The 21,512-nt window shown below is 45.6% G+C and overlaps 1 protein-coding gene across 5 annotated transcripts in view; it reads right to left on the reverse strand.

The window, feature by feature from the left end:
* Positions 1 to 21,512, reverse strand: part of LOC140485993 (H(+)/Cl(-) exchange transporter 4) — a 213,875-nt gene that overhangs the window by 126,905 nt on the left and 65,458 nt on the right. For all 5 annotated transcript variants that reach the window (XM_072584493.1, XM_072584497.1, XM_072584492.1 and 2 more), the window contains exons 5-9: positions 19,790 to 19,912; positions 11,561 to 11,767; positions 9,031 to 9,111; positions 6,097 to 6,642; positions 5,150 to 5,336 (exon numbers count right to left, since the gene is read on the reverse strand). In XM_072584493.1, the coding sequence (XP_072440594.1) occupies positions 5,150 to 5,336; positions 6,097 to 6,642; positions 9,031 to 9,111; positions 11,561 to 11,767; positions 19,790 to 19,912 (1,144 nt within the window). The remainder of the gene's footprint in view (positions 1 to 5,149; positions 5,337 to 6,096; positions 6,643 to 9,030; positions 9,112 to 11,560; positions 11,768 to 19,789; positions 19,913 to 21,512) is intronic.

The raw sequence follows: 21,512 nt of genomic DNA on the forward strand, positions 1-21,512 counted from the left end.
TTAAGATACATATGCTACATATTGTGTAATCCTCTCAAACTCTCACTTCAGAGCTGGAAGTAATCGAGTTTACACAGTGTGCTTATCTCAATCTAAATTCGATCCTGCATACTCTAGACGTAACTATTCCAATGCTCTCCTGACTAACGTTACACATCCTACCCTCCTGAGATTATCGAAAACACTACTGGCCTGTGTCTTAAACCACACCAAGTCATGCTCACGTCTCACCTTTGTCCTCACTGACAGACACTGGCTCCCAGTCAAGCAACATTTTGGTTGGAACATCAGAATAGTACAGGCCCTTTGGCCCTTCGATGTTATGCTGATCTTTGATCCTATTCTAAGATCAAACTAACCTACATACCCTTCATTTTACTATCATCCATGTGCTTATCCAAGAGTCGCTTAAATGTCCCTAATGTATCTGACTCTACCACCACCGCTGACAGTGCATGCCACACACCCACCACTCTCTGTGTAAAGAACCAACCTCTGACATCTCCCCTAAACCATTCTCATCCTTATTTTTACATCCCACCATGGCTCAGCCCTCCATATCTGGGTAATCTCTACCAGCCTCATATCCTCCAAGATATCAGTGCTCACATAATTCTGAACCTTTCAGCACATGAATTTGAGTCTGCTAATCAGAGGCAGTGGCTTCAGTTTCTTATGCCTCAATCTCTGGATTTCTCTCTGCGTTCCTCTCCCTTGCTTCCTTCATTTAAGACCCTCCTTTTACCCTCTCATTCCGGTCAAGCTGTTGGCTTACTTTTCGGGTCCCGCGACCCTTCAGCACTGAAACAATAACTCTGATTTCTCTCCACAGATGCTGCCAGACCTGCTGAGCTTTTCCAGCAATTTCTGTTTTGGATTGTGATTTGCTGCATCTGCAGTTCTTTCGGGTTTTTATCTGGAATTCACGAGGTTTGACTCAGAAACGAGAGTGTCAGCGCTGAGCCAAGTCTGACGGCAACAACAACTTACAGCATCTTACCCTTACGAGAATTTTACAGCAAAATGTAACTCTGAGTTGCTCATATACACGGGGGGTATAGATCAGATCACCAACAGCTTGAACAGAATGAGAGGTTTTAAGGAGGGTCTTAAATGCAGGAAGCAAAGGAGAGAGGCTAAGAGGGACACACAGTGAAATCTCGAGATTGATGCAGAAGAAACTGAAGCTACTGCCTCTAATTAGTGGATGCAAATTCACGGGCTGAAAGCTGAAAATGTCTGTTTTTGTTGCTTCTGAATTCAAGGTTTTGGAGAAGTATCTCAGGCTGTCACTCCAACACACTAGAGAACAGCAACAAGCCCTTCGGCCCACCATGGCTGTGCCAACCATGATGCCATTCTAAACTAATCCCATCTGCCTGCACATGGTCTGTATCCCTCGAATTCCTGCCTGTCCATCTATCTGTCTATATGCCTCTTAAACATTGCAATAGTATCTGCTTTTACCACCTCCCCTGACAGCGTGTTCCAGGCACCTACCATCTTCTGTGCAAAAAACTTTCCTCGTACATCTCCTTTAAACATTTTCCCGTCATCTTTCACCTCTGCCCCCAATACTGACATTTCCACCCTGGGGGAAAAGACTTTGACAATCCCCCTCCCCCCCCCCCCCAATTCATGTCTCCCACAATTTATTACACTCCGATCAAGTTATTTCACAGCCTCTGACACAATCCACGTTTGTCCAACCTTTCCTTATCACTAATGCACTCTCTACTGCACCCTCTCCAAAGCCTCCACGTGGTGGGGTGACCAGAACTGCACACAATACTCCCAATGTGGCCTAACCAAAGTTTAATGCACTTCACAAGAGGGATTGTTCTCCTGTCAAAAGGTGCCATCTCCTCGATGAGACTCTGTGTTCAATTAAAAGATTCCATTACATAATCCCGAAGTGAAAAGAGGAGAGACCTTCCAGAATTCTGAGCAATGTTTATCATTCAAACAGCACGATGAAAACAATCTATCTTCTTATTTCTGTCACTGCAGTTTGTGCATCGTGCTGTGGGCAAACTGGTTACTGTGTTTAATAACAAAATAAAACTGATAACACTTCATACTTCACAGGATGGAACATGCCTTGAGATGGCCTGAGGACATATAATCCACTGAAACACAGCAAGGTCTTTATTTCAAAAATATCTTCTCATTTATTTTGACTTCGTGATATTTACTTTCTCCTCCCAACCCACCCTCAGGCAACTATCTGTGTGGCTTCACAGAATCCCTACAGTGTGGAAACAGGCCATTTGGCCCATCAAATCCACACTGACCTTCCAAAGAGCATTCCATCCAAACCCACCATTCCCCATGGCTCATCAACCTAGCCCACATATCCCTGAACACCACCAGGAATTTTAGCATGGCCAATCTGCCTAATCTGCGCGTTTTAGGATTGAGGGTGGAAACCCACGCAGACACGGGGAGAACGTGCAAACTCCACACAGACAGTCGCCCGAGGGTGGATCAAACCTGGCGCTGTGAGGCAGCAGTGTTAACCACTGAGCCACCATGCCACCCATGTGGGGTTTGCACATTCTTCCTGTGTCTGCTTGGGTTTCCTCTGGTTGCTCTGGGTTCCTCCCACAGTCTAAAGATGCGGAGGTGATGGTCTAGTGGTGTTATCATTGGATTATTGACCCAGATAATATTCTGAGGGCCTGGGTTTGAATTCTGCCATGGCAGACGGTGGAATTTGAATTTAATAAGTATCTGGATTTAAGAATCTAATGATGACCTTAAATTTATTGCTGATTGTTGGGAAAACTCACCTGGTTTACTAACGTTCATTAGGGAAGGATACTACCATCCTTACCTGGTCTGGCCTACCTGTGACTCCAGACCCACAGCAATGTGGTGCACTGTTAATTGCCCGATGGGCAATAAATGCTGGCCTGGCCAGCGACACCCTCATCCTGTGAATGAATAATTTTCTAAAAATTGTCAAAAACATCAGTAAATTGGTCATACTAAAATGCCCATAGTGTCCAGGGATATGCAGATTAGGTGGATTAGCTATGGGAAATGCAAGGTTACAGGGATAGGGTAGGGGGATGGTTCTGGTTGGGATGCTCTTCGGAACGTCAGATGTGGACTCAATGGATCAAATGGCCGGCTTCCACACTGTATAATGTTCCACAACCATAGTTCAGTTAGGATGGCTTGCAGCCATAAAGGACCTTTCACAACTTCAGGAGGTCTCACTGCACGTTACAACTGGTGAGGTATAGTCACTGCTGAAAAGTAGGAAACACTGCTGCCAATTTGTGCACAGCAAGCTCCCACAAACAGCAATGCAACAATGACTAGGAGAATCTGGGGGATTCTTGTATGTTGGTTGTTCGAGCCATAGAGATCTACAGCACATAATGAGGACCATCGTGCCCACACCGGTCAAAGACAACTCCCTAACTATACCATTCCCATTTTCCAGCAGAACTTTGGCATCACAAGTGCACATTTAAATACTTTTTAAATGTTATGAAGGTTTCTGCCTCTACTACCCTTAACAGGCAGTGAATTCCCAATTCCAATCACCCTCTGGGTGAAAAAGCTTTCCCTCATTTCCAATGAAACATCCTGCCGGAAATCTACACCCCCTGGACACTGAACTCTCCATCAAGGGGAAAGGTTTCTTCCTGTCTACTCTATCTATGTCCCTCATTATTTTAAACATCTCTATCATATTCCCACTCAGCCTCCTCCAGCCACAATCCCAGTCCGTCCGGTCCAATCTCTCTTCATAACTGAAACTCTCCAGCCCAAGCAACATCCGGGGAAATCTCCTCTCCACCCTTTCAAGTGGTTATCACATTCCTCCCATATTGTGATAATCAGAACTGCACACAATATTCGAGCAGTGGCCCCTCATCAATGTTTTATACAGTTTTTTCAGAACCTACCTGCTCTTAAACTCCAGAGCATGGCTAATAAAGACATGGTTTGGAGGTCCCAGTGTTGGACTGGGGTGGACAACGTTAAAAATCACACAACACCAGGTTATAGTCCAAAAGGTTTAATTGGAAGCACTAGCTTTCGGAGCGACACTCCACAGCCACCTGGTGAAGGAGCAGTGCTCCGAAAGCTAGCGCGTCCAATTAAACCTTTTGGACTATAACCTGGTGTTGTGTACTTTTTAACTTAGTAAAGACAGTATCCCATATACCTTCTTAACCACTTTAACCACTGCCCTGATACCTTAAAGGACTTGGTCACATACATACAGAATGTTGGCCAGGGCATCGGGAGACCCTTACTTCTCTTCATCAAATTGTATGAGGATCTTGTGAGTACAGTTTGAGCTACAGGGAGAGGCTGAACAGGCTGGGGCTGTTTTCCCTGGAGCATCGGAGGCTGAGGGGTGACCTTATAGAGGTTTATAAAATCACGAGGGGCATGTATAGGGTAAATAGACAAGGTCTTTTCCCTGGGTGGGGGGAATCCAGAACTAGAGGGCATAGGTTTAGGGTGAGAGGGGAAAGATACAAAAGGGACCTAAGGGGGAACTTTTTCACACAGAGGGTGGTACGTGTATGGAATGAGCTGCCAGAGGAAGTGGTGGAGGCTGGTACAATTGCAACATTTAAAAGACATTTGAATGGGTATATGAATAGGAAGGGTTTGGAGGGATATGGGCCAGGTACTGGCAAATGGGACTGGACTAGTTTAGGATATCTGGTCAGCATGGACAAGTTGGACCAAAGGTCTGTTTCCATGCTGTACATCTCTATGACCTGAGAGAGGAAACGATGTCTTCGTTTAATAGCTCAACAGAAAGAGAGCACTTCAGATATTATACTGTTCCCTCTGAGTTGTGTCGAGAATGTTTGTCTGGATTACTTGAGCTCAAGTATCTAGAGTAGGGACTTGAACCGACAACCTTCTGACTTGACCAACCGACATTCCATTAGGCAAGCTCCTGTATTTATTTGCCTGAATGAAGACGTTGCTATGGTTGCAAAGTATTTCCTGTCAACTCAAAGGTGCCACACATTTAGAACAGGTCAAGATTCAGAATGCTAACAAGAGATTCGAAAATACATAATGTTAAAGTCAGATGTAAGTCCACAGATGGGTGGCTTTGCTGAAGAGAGTGTCACTGGTCAATGGCAAATTGGGAATGACTCACCAAGGCATGCGGCAGCACCGACCATAGCATAGAGGCCTGGGGTGACACAGTCAGCACCAGGCCTGCACCAGCTCCTGAAGATGAACCAGTCATGGTGGTGATAGGCCATCTGCTCCACACCAATACCAACCATTCTGCCAGCTATGGCCCCGACAGCCATGCTCGGAATAAACAGCCCTGACGGGATCTGCAGAAACAATGAGGATAAGAGAAGCTGACACATCCTTGCCGAGGGGTCAGTTAGCTAGACGGCTGGTTTGCAACGCAGAGTGAGGCCAACAGTGTGGGTTCAATTCCCAGACCGGCTGAGGTTACCACAAAAGACTCGCCTTCTCAACCTCTCCCCCTGCTTGAGGAGGGGTAACCAATCATCCCTCTGTCTAGTGAGACAGTAGCCCTACAGTCCCAACTTTGCTTTGACCTTTGCTGGAATGCTATTCTGTAAGGGGTTGTTAACACTGGATGCGTTACCAGTGTTCAACTCCCCTGTCAAGTCAGTAAGCAATGGAAATCAAGCCAACGTCTGTCACTTCTTTGTGGTAAATAATATTGGTGCAAATTACAAAGATAAAAGGCCAGGGACCTGGGTTCCATTCCATCTTCAGGTTACTACCAGTGTGGAGTTTGCACGTTCTCCCTGTGCCTGCGTGGGTTTCCTCCGGGTGCTCCGGTTTCCTCCCACAATCCAGAGATGTGCAGGTTAGGGTGGATTTGCCGTGCTAAATTGCCCCGCAGTGCCCGGGGATGTGCAGGCTGGGTTGGTTAGCTGTGGGAATGAGGTAGAGGGGTGGGTTGCTCTTCGGAGGGTGGGTGTGTGGACTCGATGGGCCGCACGGCCTGCCTTCCACACTGTAGGGACTCTGTGAACACTAAACACACCGGGTTAATTTGTCCTCTGCCAATCAGGGTCACACGAGGTGGATTGGCCTGTTGCTGTTTGCCCTTACCTTCATGCCAAAAGTAAATATGGTGATGACAATTTTGAAGACCAGTGCGAGAGCTAGCTGCCATATGGCGGCATAGACCCCAGGCCCAGCCGGCCTGTCTGGGATGTCGTCCACCGGCCGAGTCATGTTGGGGTCATTGATGTAGTCACAGAGCTGTGAGGATTCGAGTGCACCGCAGTCGTTGAAGAGCTCTGAGATGAGCTCACTGGTACTCTGCCTGGTGTACTGATTCGGAAAGGCAAAGATGGCCGTGATGGCGGTCACCAGGATCACCTCCAGCACCGGATACCTTCCCAGCCTCGTGTTCTTGCGCTTCCGACACCAGGCGATGTTGCCCCGGATGAAGAGCGTTCCCCACAGGCCGCCAAATACCCCCAGGAGGATGAAGGGCACCAGCTCAGCCATGTACCAGGGAGTGTGGTACTCCACGTAAAACAGCACCAGCCGGCTGTTCCCAAACGGGTTGATGGAGCGCAATGTGAAAGCAGCCACCAACGCTGCAAAGAATGACCTCCACAGTGTCTTCAACGGGAAGTAGTAACTGACCTGAAAACAAACAGCAAAATCCACCCTTCAGTAACACATCTCTTCCATTGGACTTGCTTCATCAGATGACTCCTTCCCTGCTGTCTCCCACTAGCCTCCTCACAAAACCCTAAGATATTGCACGTGAATATCTCGGAGCACTTTTAATAGTGCTTTATACTGGTTGACAGAGGGTAGTGTTGTTTCCTCTCTAACCCCGGAGGGGGGGAGAGGGGGGGTCAACCGAAACACCCCTGTACCAGCGGGAGTCAGCTAGCCCAGCACCGTAAGAATTAAAGCCAGCCTTCTACTGCCTCCTGAGACACCATGGTGTTACACTGTGACTCACTCACTGCCATTTCAAGACAGACCCCCAGATAAACAGAACCATCACTTCCGTTTCCACAGATGTTTCAGTTCATTGCCTGAGGAAAGCAGTAAAATAGCCCAGTGGCTTTGAGATTATAGAGCTGAACGGCCAAGGGGGGGGAGGAGAACCAGTGACTGGAGAGCTGAGATGGATGTGTGACCGTAAGACACAGGAGCAGAAATTAAGCCATTCAGCCCATCAAGTCTGCTCCACCATTCAATCATGGTAGATACGTTTCTCAACCCTATTCTCCTGTTTTCTCCCCACAACTCTTTTGATCCCTTTGATACTCAAGAACCTATCTATCTCCGTCTTTAATATACTCAATGAACTGAGTCCACAGCCTTCTGTGGCAACGAATTCCATAGATTAACCACTCCTTTGGAGACCTCTTGGCCTTTATCGCCATGACGATGACACACCACTGGGTGGTAACAGATGTGCTTTCTACTGGCCAGCTTGAAAATTCAGGAAGTCACTTTAGCGACCAACATTTTAAGCCGATTGAACCGTAAATTGTTCCAAGGAGACCAGATTCTCATTGCTGACTGAAACATGAGATGCCAACATCTGCAAGGCTTAGGCCTGAAATCATCCAGGGGAGAGAAACACAATCAGGGGGTCATCTTACTTTGACCATGGTACAAGACTGAGAGCGGCTGGGGGTTCAAATGAATTCATGAGGACTGCATTAAAATGGATGAAAGCTCTCCTCAAAAGCAGCTAGACATAATACAAAGATTCTCAATCAAATGGGACGATATCCGTGTTTGTGGTCAGAAGGAATTCATGGCATTGACCCACTCGCACCAGCAAGGTCTGACGCAGGCAGCCAGTGCAGAGTTAGATCGGTTCAATCAGACTACACTCTCGAAAAATATACAGACATCATCCTTAACTATGGTGCTTCTGTGTTACTGGTGGATGTGAATCGATCAAGGGAATTCCGGCCCTATTCCATTATTAATGTGTACAGAACCTCTCGGGATAACGGATGGACCCAGGGCTGTGGAATAACATACGCTGTTTAGTTTTATTTGGGGCGATGTTGCATGCAAGAAGGAAATCACAAGCAGGAGACTATTTTGGGTCCAGGCCAGGAATTAACTCAGGAAAACACCGGTGGTTGTGGAGTCACCTCACTGAGGCCGAATGGAGATCTCCTGCCCTTCTCGCTCTCCCATTCCTTCCAACAAGGGATCATGTTGCTGTTTAATAGCTGGTACCTCACTAATGGCTCAGAGGTAGTGCAAGTGCTCTGCCAGTGCTCTTCTGTCAGTGAGAGCATCCCACTGGATTTCAAGTCAGTACTGGGAGGTGAGAGCTCAGCATCCTGCTCTCTGTGTGTCACAGGGCAGTGTGGAGACAGTTGACCCCAAACCTGCAACCTCCACCATCCAGAAGGACAAGGGCAGAGGATACATGGGAACCTTCAAGTTCCTCTCCAAGCCACTCACCATCCTGCCTTGGAAACGTACCCGCATTTCTTCACTATCACTTGGTCAAAACCCTGGAATTCCCTCCCCGAGGGCATTGTGGGTCAACCCACAGCAGGTGGACAGCAGCGGTTCAAGAAGGCAAGTCACCCCCACCTTCTCAAGGGGCAACTAGGGATGGGCAACAAATGCTGGCCCAGCCAGAGACACTCACACCTAATGGAATAGGGCCGTAATTCCCTTGACCGATTCACATCCACCAGTAACACAGAAGCACCATAGTTAAGGATGATGTCTGTATATTTTTCGAGAGTGTAGTCTGATTGAACCGATCTAACTCTGCACTGGCTGCCTGCGTCAGACCTTGCTGGTGCGAGTTGGTCAATGCCATTAATTCCTTCTGACCACAAACATGGACATTGTCCCATTTGATTGAGAATCTTTGTATTATGTCTAGCTGCTTTTGAGGAGAGCTTTCATCCATTTTGATGCAGTCCTCATGAATCCCCATGTCGAAGTAACGGAATGCAACATTTTATTGTTCCTGCCTTTGTAGCCTACTGTAATGGTAATGCCATGAATCGGCGTGACATTGACATTTACCTCTTCCAAACTGAACAGTACGCCGCCGATGGGAGCACCGAATGCAACAGAGACCCCGGCAGCAGCGGCAGCTGACAGCACCTGGAAGGAAGAGGAATGTTTTGAGCTGTGTACCGCCCAGGTATTCCCACCGTGATGAGAATCTCCCCGATCATCAAACAAAAACAGATAGCTGTCAATGCTGGGTATCCGAAACAACCACACTCATTGCTGGCAAAACTCAGAGTTAACGTTTCGAGTCCGGTGACCCTCCCTCAGAAAAGTCAGCAGCTGGGAAAAGGTGCTGGTCAAAGTCAGGGGCCAGCGGGGAGGGGGAGTTGAGCGGACAGATAGAGAGGCAGAGATATGGAAGGGGCACGTAAACGAGGAGCTTATGGGTAGCACAGAAGAAAAGCAGAATAAGTCAGAAGGAGTGCAAAGAGTGAGGAAATGGGTTAGCCATGCTGAACACAACTGATAAAACGTGATAAAAACAAACGGAAAACTGTTCTGAGGAAGGGTCTCTCGACCCAAAATGACAACTCTGATTTCTCTCCACAGATGCTGCCAGACCTGCTGAGTTTTGCCAGCAACCTCTGTTTTTGCTGTTGATATAATGTGATCATTGACCCAGGAATACGTGCAAATGGGTGACAGTGCTAAAAGCAACCCATGTCATAACAGGACTGGGTGTGCAGTGGGTAATAAAATATGGAAGGATGGAATCAGGCTCCAAAGTTACTAACTCAGGTATTGAGTCCTAGAGGCTGCAAGGCCCACAAGCGGAGAATGAGATGTTATTCTTCAAGCTTGTGTTGAGGTTTACAGAAAATTAGATGTGGTTCTTTGAGCTTACGCTGAGGCTGTCTGAAACACCGCAGCAGGCCTGTGACAAAAATGTTGACATGGGAAATCTGTGGTGCGTTGAAGTGACAGGGGACTGGATACTGTTAATCAGTCTGCATTTCATCTCCCCAATGTACAGGAAACCACATTATGAACAATGAATTCAGTACACAAGATTCAATGAAGTGCAGGTAACTCATTACTTCACCTGGAAGGTATGTCAGGGGCGTTAGAGGTAAATGGGCAGGAGCTACATCTTTAGGATTGCATGGGAAGGGGTCTTGTGAGTGTGAGAAAATGTTGGGGATGGAGGCATGTCCCAAAGGGAACAGTCCCTGCGGAATGCTGACAGGGGAAGGGAGGGGGAATGTGTGTCTAGTCGTGGCATCTCGTTGGAGACGGAAATGATGGAAATGGACGCTTACTATATTTTTGGATGCAGGGACTGGTGGTGCTGATAAGTTAGGACCAGAGGTATCTTATTATTGTCGTGGGAGGGAAGGGAAGGGGTAAGGACAGAAGTGCAGGAGATCAGTCAATTATGGATAAGGATCTTGTCAACCGTAGTGGCAGGTAATTCTCGATTGAGGAAAATAAGGTTAACATTTCTGAGCCCCTCCCCCCCCCCCCCCCCCCCCAAGGAAGTTGGCACACTCAGAACAGATACAACAGAGGCAGTGAACTCTGGGAGAATGGAATGGACTCCATACAGGAAGCAGAGTGTTAGGATATATAGACTGTGGGAGTCAGTGAGCTTGGAACATATATCAATGGTCAGTCTATCCCCAGAAAAGGAAACAGAAACGGCCAGGAAGGGAAGGGAGAAGTCAGAGACAGACGAGGTAAAGCTGAGGGGAGGGTGGGGATTGGAAGCAAAATTGGTCATTTTTCCCAATTGCAGACAAGAGAGGGAAGCAGCACCAATGATGTCATTGCGGAGAGGGAATGTTCCACATTCCCCACAAACAGACAGGCGTGACTGGGGCTCTAGTGGGTATCCATGGCCACACCCCCTCCAGACCTCAAGAAAGTGTGAGTGGGTTAAAGGTGAAGTGAATTGGAGAGCTTACGGCCAAAATGGCTGAAGGCACAGCCCTCAGTAATTGGGAAGAATTCATCGCTGTCTCCACAATCTCTTGCGTCTGACATTCAACAAAGAATTCAGGTCCCACTTGTCAGAAGTCCATCTTTTTCCATTTCATTTCTTGATGGAAACTCTCTCACCCAAAAGCTGGTGGGTCTGAATTGCTGGATTAAGAATTGGCATCTTCGTTGGACAGAATTGCTGTTGGGGGCAAGGGTCACCCAGAGATCTGGACTAATGTAGGGTAAAAGAAATGGGGACAGAAAGTGCTGAAGAAACTGGCATCCGCGGAGAGAGCAACAGAGTTTAAGTTTCAAGACCCCTGCCGAGTTTCTGTATTACATGTGTTCCTGATCTCCAGCGTCAGCTTTTGGTAGGGCAAATGGAGTTGAGGTCGAAAACTGAGGGGCTGAACAGTCTACCCCTAGTTTGCCTTCCATGCCATGGCATTTGCAAAATCGGGAAACCATTCTTTCAACCCCTCGGCACTTCCGAGCTGGATTCAGAGCTTTTAAAGGTTGTCTCCAAACTTGGATTTAATGCTGAAGCCCTCAGGTCAATACCTCATCCAGTTTATTTATTACCAGCCATATCCTCGTATTCGATGGAGCAACCACGTACCTCTCTCCTCTTCCCTTCATTCTTACTGTACTTGGAAAACAAGCAGCAGAACAGGTTGCCACAGCAACACGCTACATGAACCAACGGCCCTTCCTTCCCCAGGCTTAGTCCCGAAGATACAGCCAAAACCAGCGTTACTGTTTTAATCAGTAAGGTCCATTTGCCCAGATAGCCTCTGATAATGAAGCCACTCAGGATGGTCTTGATCTAAAAGGAGGGGAAAAAAAAGTTAAGTCGATTAAAAGGGAGTTAACAACTTTCTCTGAAACACAGCACAAGTAAACCCTGATGGGAAATTCTTTACAAACAAATATTCATTTCTAAATTCTTAGCTTTCATTAAAAGCTGATTTTTGGACGTATCAGTAGCACGTTTCATTGTGTTCCTGTTATTGGTGGGCTGAACATTACACCCCTCCGAGACTCCCTTCCAGTACGTCCCTCAAGCCACTCAGTTATTGGTGGCTGTGCCTTCAATCATTTCGGCTGTAAACTCTCAATTCACATCTCAAACTCCCTCCACTTCAAAAAGACCTTGAAGCACTGAATGCCAATCACCTTATCCAAGTTCCTGGTCAACTGTCCTAATTCCTCTTTCTGTAGCCTTTGATGCATTATACTCCTGTGATGTTGTGCCATGGTAAGGGTGCTTTACAAATTCAGGTTGGTGTAAGTGTTTCACATCGAGAGAGAGAGAGAGAGAGATTGAAAGATTGTGTTTGTTTTCATTCCGATAGAGAGGGACTGTAGTGTGGTGTCCAAAAGAGAGCACAAGGCAGATTTAATGGGACGAGCACAATGAACTGAAAGGCCAGCTTCCATAACGCAGGGACTGAGTTTACCCCAATACTTTGGGACATGATTGAGCCTCCAAGGTGATTTAACCCACATTTAATGTAAGGCCACCAGCCCCAAGAGAGTGGTGCTGGAAAATCACAGCTGGTCAGGCAGCATCCGAGGAGCAGGAAAATCGACGTTTCGGGCATAAGCCCCTCATCAGGAATGAGGCTTGTGGGCCAGGGGTTGCTGAGAGATAAATGGGAGGGGGATGGGGCTGGTGGGGAAGGTAGCTGTACCTGGGATAGGTAGATGAAGGTGGGGGGGTGATGGTGATAGGTCAGAGAGGAGGGTGGAGTGGATAGTTGGAAAGGAAGATGGACAGGTAGGACAGGTCAAGAGGGTGGTGCTGAGTTGGAAGGTTGGATCTGGGATAAGGTGGGGGGAGGGGATCTGAGGAAACTGGTGAAAACCACATTGATCCCATGTGGTTGGAGGATCCCAAGGTGGAAGATGAGGCGCTCTTCCTCCAGGTGTCGGGTGGTTAGGGTTTGGCGATGGAGAAGGCCCAGGACCTGCATGTTCTCAGAGGAGTGGGAGGGGGAGTTAACGTGATCAGCCACGGCACGGTGGGGTTGGTTGGTGTGGGTGTCCCAGAGATGTTCCCTGAAACGATCTGCAAGTTGGCTGCTCTCCAGAGCTCCTGCTCTAGTCGACTCCCTCCCCCCCCAGAAGCCTGTCCCTGCACGCAGGTAACAGAGCTAAAACACAGAGGCCCTGATGTTAAGGGTGGTCACTTTCGACCTGACTAACTCCCAGTATCAAGTGAATACTCCATTATCTGGAGTGAAGGGGTCAGGATACAAGGTCAATTCAGTGTCAAAGTAAATCTATTCCACCGAGGGGGGGCTTAAGATTGTGTGTGGGTTAGTGACTGAGGCAGAGAAACAGTAATGGCTGACATAGCTGTTTGTCGGGAAAAGCGACTGCCCCTTGGAGGGAGCTTAAATACCAACAGACACTGTGCAAGCTGCCTGCACCCCTGTTGACATCTCTACACAATACGATCGGTTGAATGATTTACCACGTGTTAACGACCTGAACACCAGCAACTTAGGATACGAATCTCCCAGGTTCAGGAAGGAGAAATTCAAACGATGAGTAAAACCCAACTTCTGTCACTGTCTCAGCAGCAGCACATACATGAGCCCGTTGTACAGCAACAGCCCACGATCAGATGTGTTGCAAGGCATTACATTCATTTTTTTATAGATATTTTTATTAGAAATGTAACATTTTTACAAGTTTACAAAAATAAACAAAACTCTCAAATACAAACATCGATATACAATTAAATCTTAAATAAATAATAACCAAAACTTAACAAAAGAAAACTACCGAGAAAGAAAAAAAAACAAAACTCAGCTAACTACTAATCTAACCTACAACTAACCAGAGTGTATATTTAAGTCTCTTACATTATTCAAATAACAGAAAGAAAAAAAAAACCAACGGATAACACAGAAATTGGGTAGTGAGATACATGCTCGGAATGTGTTAACATCAAATGTAACAAAACCCGTATTCGTGCGGGATTCCTCTCCCAAGGGGCCCTGGACCAGCCAAGTTCGCAATCTCAATTAAATAAAAGCCCTTGTTAGGATAGCCGAAATATCTGTATTCATATAATTCAAGAAGGGCTGCCATATTTTATAAAATAATTCGGTCTTTCGGTGCACCACATTTGTAAGGAAGTCAAGGGGAATACATTCCATAATTAATCGGTGCCAATTTGAAAGTCCAGGGGGGCCCTCAGCCACCCAGTTTACCAAAATATTTTTCCTTGCACAGAAAGAGAGAATAGAAAATAGTCTCTTCCCGTACATGTCCAGGGAGGGAAAGTTCGAAAAGCCCAAAAGGAGAGATACAGGGTCCACTTTAATTTCCGTTCCTAAAATTTCTGTCAGGGTACTTGCTACTTTAGTCCAATATCTACGGATCTTATGACAGGTCCATAGACAATGTACAAGAGTGCCCACCTCTATTTTACATTTGGGACACATTGGAGATGCTCCTGCCTTAAATTTTGCCAATCGATCCGGTGCTATGTGGGCCCTATGAAGTATCTTCAGCTGGATAGCCTGAGTTCTGTTACAGATGGTGATTCTTCTGGCATTTTCCCAAATGTCATTCCACATTTCTATAGAGATTTCTAGTCCCAAATCCTGAGCCCATGTTTTAAGCAGATTATCCATATCTCCCTATACTTCATCATGTAATAAATGATAAATGGTACTGACGGAAGATACCCCCACTGGTCGTAGGACTCTACATTCTCTATCTGATTTATAAAGACTATCTAATAATGTAGTCTTCTTCTGTATATAATCTCAAATTTGTAAGTATTGAAAGAGGTCTCCATTAGGTAATCCGAATTTCTGACGCAGCTGTTCAAAAGACATCAGGACCCCATCTTTAAATAGGTCCCCTGGATACCCCTGGATCTCCAGAGTTTAAAAGTGGCATCTGTAACCCCTGGTTGGAATCCCCATGCTCCCACTATCGGAGCATAGGGGGATGTTTTATGTGAGTTGCCCTCATTTTGCCGCATTATATTCTGAGCTTTAACAGTGTTTAGTATTAAAGGGTTTTTACAGTGATCTGTAATGATTTCCCTCTTGTCTGAAAAATAAAAGGTTAATAAGTGGGCATTTTACTTGAGAAGCCTCGATGTCCAGCCAGATTGATTGCAGATCAGATAAGACCCAATCAGCTATGTAACTTAATAGGGAACTTAACTGATATTTCCTAAAATCTGGGAAGTCCAATCCTCCTCTTGCCTGTGGAAGCTGTAGCTTCTTCAGCTTAATGAGGGGCCGTCTATGATTCCAGATAAAGGAATCCAACCAGCCATATAATTTACATAGAGCCATCCTCGGCAGCATCACCAGAAGCATTCTCATAGGGGATAGGAGACGGGGCAGGACATTCATTTTAATTAGTGCTGTTCTACCCAGCCAGGAAATTAGAAGGTCTCCCCATCGCTGGAGGTCCTGCCTTATCCTTTCCAGTAAATGCACAAAGTTAGCCTTGTACAACTGACCATTCCTGAAGAAGGGCTTCTGCCCGAAACGTCGATTCTCCTGCTCCTTGGATGCTGCCTGACCTGCTGCGCTTTTCCAGCAACACATTTTCAGCTCTGATCTCCAGCATCTGCAGTCCTCACTTTCTCCTCTAACTGACTAAATACTGGGGTAATAAAAATGCCTAAATATAAGAAACCCTCCAGGGACCACCGAAAGGGTAAGTGGGATCCGTCCACTAAGTGGGGTATCATAGCAAGGCCACCCATTGGCATAGCCTCCGATTTTGAGAAATTAATTTTATAGCCTGAGAATGCGCTAAATGTATTAATAACTTGGATTAAGTGAGGTATGGACATCAGAGGATTACTGAGGAATAGAAGAACATCATCTGCATACAGGGTAATTTTATGTTTACCTGTACCAATCCTTGGGGCCGTTATATTAGGATCAGCCTGTATAGCTTCTGCTAATGGTTCAATTATTAGCGTAAATAACAATGGCGAGAGAGGACATCCCTGACGGCAGCCCCTACCCACACCGAAGCTATCCGAACCTAATCCATTGGTAACCACAACTGCTTTGGGATCACTATACAATGTTGAGACCCATTTGGTAAACACCTTTCCAACACCAAACCTTTCCAATATGTAAAACAAATATGACCATTCAACCCTGTCGAATGCCTTTTCCGTATCTAATGAAACTACTACTCCTGGTATCTTTCCCTGATGACAGGCTTGAATCATATTCAAAACCCTTCTAATATTATTGGATGATCTACGGCCCTTAATAAACCCAGTCTGATCCTCCTTTATGATATGTGGCAATACCCTTTCTAGTCTCAATGCTAACATTTTAGAAAGGATTTAAAAATCTACATTTAGCAAGGATATTGGTCTGTATGACGCACAATCTTCTGGATCCTTTCCTTTTTTAAGGATAAGAGAGATATTTGCCTCTTTCAACGAAGGTGGGAGGCAGCCCTGACTGTATGCGTAGTTATACATGTCCATAAGTGGACCAGCCAATATTCCTGTAAATTCTTTTAGAATTCAGCTTGAAAACCATCTGGTCCAGGTGCCTTACCGCTCTGAAGTTGCCTGATTGCGTCAAGTATTTCTTGGACTGTTAGAGGAACATTTAAGACCGATATCTGTTCCAGAGTTAGGCCCGGAAAGGTCAAAATTTTTAAAAATGATTGCATCCTCCTAGTCCTGTCTTCACAATCCTGCGATTTACATAAATCAGAATAAAATTTTCTAAAGATTGCATTAATCCTTCTATGATCATGAGTCAGAATATCTGCACTTTCCTTGATAGATGTGATAGTTTGAGGGGCCTTTTTTTTCTTTGCAGGAAATGCTAAGTATCTACCCGGTTTGTCGCCAAATTCATGTAACCTTTGTTTTGCAAATAATATTTCCCTCTCAGCCGTTTGGGTAAGCGTAGTGTTTAGAGCTGTCCTAAGGGCCATAATCCTTTGCAGTTTAATAATAGAAGGTCTATCAGTGTATGCTGTTTCAGCTGCTTTTAAGCGAGCTTCAAGCAGACGCTGTTGTTCTCCCTTCAATTTTTTCTGGGTCGCTGAGTAGGAGATGATCAAACCTCGCGTGTAAGCTTTGATGGTCTCCCACATCATTGATGGGTTGCTAGCTGTACCTAAATTAATTTCTAAAAAAGTTTTAAATTCTTGAGAGAAGTACTTTACAAATTTACCATCTTTCATTAGGAAGGGGTCCATACGCCAATGCCGAGAGGATGTCCCGTTGTTCCTCGCCTTGATTTCCATATATACAGCAGCATGGTCGGAAATTGCTATACTACCTATTTTACAGGATGATACGGAATTTAAAAAAATCGAAGGGGCAAAAAACATATCAATTCTGGTATGACATTTATGTGGATTGGAGTAAAAAGAAAAATCCCTGCCCTGTGGATGAAGACATCTCCGTACATCTACTAATCCTAATTCTTTGTTCAGATCCACCAATTGTCTAGATCTGGGAGATACTCCTGCAGTACTCTTGGGAATCCTATCTATTTCCGGATCCATAATACAATTAAAGTCTCCCCCTATAATTGTATGACGGGCACCGAGAGCCATCAATTTTGAGAAGGCTTCCATTATAACTTTAAAGGGGTGTGCCGGGGGGGCAATACGAATTTAAAATCCCATATTCCTCTCCATTTATAAGGGCTTTAATCAGAATATATTGTCCAGATTCGTCTTTTATCTGATTTAGGAGTTTGAAAGGGAAATTCTTCCGAATAAGAATAACAACTCCCCCACTTTTTGAGCTAAAAGAAGAAAAAAAGGCCTGATCAAATCCACCCTGTCGTAGTTTCAAGTGTTCTTTATCCGACAGGTGTGTCTCCTGTAGGAGAGCTATATCAACTCTTTCTTTCTTGAGATTTGATCATATTTTCTTCCTTTTGACTGGCGAATTACTCCCCTTGACATTCCAGGTGCACCACTTAACCGACTGATCAACTATAATCGTCCGGGCAAATCTGAGACCCCTCGGGAGGGGAAACCCTATCCGAAACATCCCGAGCATAGAGCATATAAACTTCACAAAAATAAAGGCTCTCTAATACACTCACAACAGTATAATAAAAAACTATTTCTAAATAATGAAAAAATATAAAACGTATTTAAATGGAGATATTCCCCTTGTTCCCAGGGAGTGTCACTTCCTTTCCAAAGGTCCATCATATCCTCTCCCCACACTTGCCCCACCCTTGACCCAGGCACTCCTCAATCGGATGAGGAGAATTCAAATATACTACAAAGCTAGAGTTAACCCACACCAACACCTGGATATATTTGGTAATGTTAATACCATGCATAAACATATATAACTATAAAATTACAACCTCAACAAATAATAATTAAATATAATAATACAAAATAACAAGGGAAAACAACCCCGCTCCTAGAGACAGAGGTAAGATACAATAAGGTAACCACCTCCCCACCCGCCGGCTTTTATATATATATTATATATATATTATAGAATTAAAAAAACCCAAGGAGGGGGGAGAAAATTGTTAAGTACAGAACAAATAAATAAATCCCTCTTCCCAGCCCCCCCAGATAATATTAAACAGTAAGGTAATAAAAAAGGAGGGGTATAAACCGGAGCGGGGGGAAGGCAAACCAACATCCATTATCTCTTACAATTTATCTAAGAGAGTCCAAGAATTCCTTAGCCTTTTCCAGCGATCCGAAGTAATACACGGATCCTTCATGGTTAAAGCGTAGTGTCGCTGGGTAGCATAAGGAGTACTGAATATTTAAGTCCCTTAAACGCTTCTTCACCTCATTGAATGCCTTCCTCTTTCGGACCAGAGCTGGGGAAAAGTCCTGGAATAACATGATCTTGGATCCTTTATAAATCATGGCTTGGGAATCTTTTCCAAGATTTCTGGAAGCTTCTAGGAGTATCTGCCTCTCCTTATAGCTCTGCAGCCGGAACAGGACCGGGCGTGGGCGCTGGTTCGAGCCGGGCCCGCGTATTGTGACCCGGGAGGCCCATTCCACCCTTACCTGGCCTGATCCAGCCTCCAGATTTAAAAGCTGTGGCAGCCACTGTTCGAGAAACGCTGTAAGCTGGCCTTCCTCTTCCCATTCGGGAAGGCCCAGCAAATGAATATTTTTTCGATGACCTCGATTATCGAGGTCGTCAATATGATTCTCTAAGGTACGGACTCGCTGTTCGAGAGTCCGGACCCGATCCACGGCCGATTGCGCTGTAGTTTCAGAGGTCGCGCCCTTTAGCTCCGCCCCTCCAACTTGGCGCTCGATTTCCTTAATGTCTCGGTCGTGCCTTTGCAGCACAGCCGAGAGGGAGTCCCATTGACTTTGGGATTCTTCAATAAAAGCGTCGATCTTCACATCCAGTTTGGAGGTGATTTCCACAAGGCTCGCCACTGTAGGTAAGTCCCTCGGGGGCGGCTGCGGGCACCTCTGCTGCAGCTGGAGAGGGTGGGGGAGGGGGTCCTGCTTGCTGAGAGCTGCGGGCTCCCTTCCCTTTGGTCATTTTTACTAAAGCTTAGATTGTTTAAATTTAATACTAAACAACTAATTAAATTAAACAGCTATTATAAATGATTTGGTGAGTGTGGTGGGGGTGGGTGGCCCACTTTGCCCAAGTCTTGGGAGGAGCACTGTAGACTCAGACTTGCTGGGTCGCCGCCATCTTGGATCCCCCAGCATTACATTCATAATCTTCAACAGCCTTGAAGAGACCCAGTGCAGGATATTTTCTCAGGTGGGGTGATGAGTTTTATTATGTAGCGAGCATAACATGATCATTGCAATGAAACAGTAATTGTAACATCAAACTCTTTGGACTGGGACCTACCTCAGGAATTCCAGAGCCGCATGCATAGGGTGCAAACATTTTGACCAGTGACACTCCCAGGAATGCGAAGATCAAAGCCCAAAGAACATATATAAGGTAGTTCAGGATATATGCACTGGCACCCTAAGGAGAACAATACAGACATGGGAGCTTGTAATTAACATAAAGTTTCCAACGTACAGTCCATGGCATGCTAACGCTTTCATTGGTATGTGTCACACGGAAACACGGCAATCCCTAAAATGGAAACATCCATTCACCATCCTGGAAGTCACAATGATACACAATGATAATGGAGTTGTTGACTAGTTGCGCCAGCCAACCTCAAAACCAGACCCAGATGCAAACCCTGTCAGCCCTGGCTTATTAAATCCTGGCTGACACACATGTATGCAGTGAAAGAGTGCTGCACTACCTGCGATCCCCCCCCCCCGCTATTTGAAATGTTAAACCAATATCACAATGCTCGGCTGGTCTTCTGAAGCCTCAGTTATCTCAGAAGGGATTTCCGAGTTCACAGTCTGACTGTTTAAAAGGTGCTATTAAAAGATTAGCTGCCTCTCTCTAATCATACATTTGGAGCCATGTTTTATCAAAATGGATCAGTCCATGTTCTGACTGGAAAGACCTCGCTTGCTAACAAAATATCAGGGCCCTGATATTTATCTCTGGTGGCAAATATATCAATAAATAATTGCACTGTCAGCTCCTGTGAATAATAAGTTATGCTTCTATTCACTGTGTTGCTGTAAATGATTAGTCTGATACAATTAACTTGCCAAGTCAGTGCCTGTTATGGATTCTCACCTCCTTGCAGAATAATACACTCCACCCTCAGACTTGAGTGTGCCAATGCTGAAGTAGCCTAGACACTACACTCTGGAAAATCCTTTCAAATCCTCTCCATTTCTATTACTGCTATGTTTCTGCATGGAATTTGCCTGTTTTGATCACCCAGTACTTCCTAAGTGGCTTACTGTGAATTTTGTTTAAAATGCTGTGAAGCGCACTGGGACATTTTGAGAGAGTTCTTGATGGGTGCTGCATTAGAAGCATTGTCCTTCAATAGAGACTTTAAAGTGAGCTATTCATGCAGGTGAATGTTATGGGACTGTCCTGAGAACAGCACAGAGTTCTCCCAGCATCCTGATTAACATTTCTCCCTTATTGCATCTGCAAACAAAAAACAGACTACCTTACATGCTGGTCTTGGGGCAGCTACACTGAAGCAAGTGGATTCCATGTTTGCCTGCATTAGTTAACCCAGAGTAATTACTTATGTTTGAAATGTCTCCAGGATGTTTCTGAGAAACGTGATGAGGTGTAAATGTCCACACACATTGGTGCAGAAATCTCTGAAGGTATCCCAGGGCAGGTTGGGAAAGTGGTTAAAATGACATAACAGAGTCTCATGTTTTATAAAGAGAAGCCTACATAGAATTGAAGGTAATTGTGTTGGACCAGTAGAGAACCCTGGTTTGGTGTCAGCTAAATCACTTCACCCATTCCTGGGCATTACACCCTGGGAAGGATGCTGGACCTTCCACACCACCCCCATCCCCCCTCCACCCGGTTTCCTCCCACAGTCCAAAGATGTGCAGGTTTGGTGAATTGGCCATGCTAAATTGCCCATAGTGTTAGGTGCAGGGTAAATGTAGGGGAATGGGTATGGGTGGGTTGCGCTTCGGCGGGTCGGTGTGGACTCGTTGGGCTGAAGGCCCTG

Source organism: Chiloscyllium punctatum, chromosome 15 (assembly GCF_047496795.1).
Source record: "Chiloscyllium punctatum isolate Juve2018m chromosome 15, sChiPun1.3, whole genome shotgun sequence".
Classification (NCBI taxonomy): Eukaryota; Metazoa; Chordata; class Chondrichthyes; order Orectolobiformes; family Hemiscylliidae; genus Chiloscyllium; species Chiloscyllium punctatum.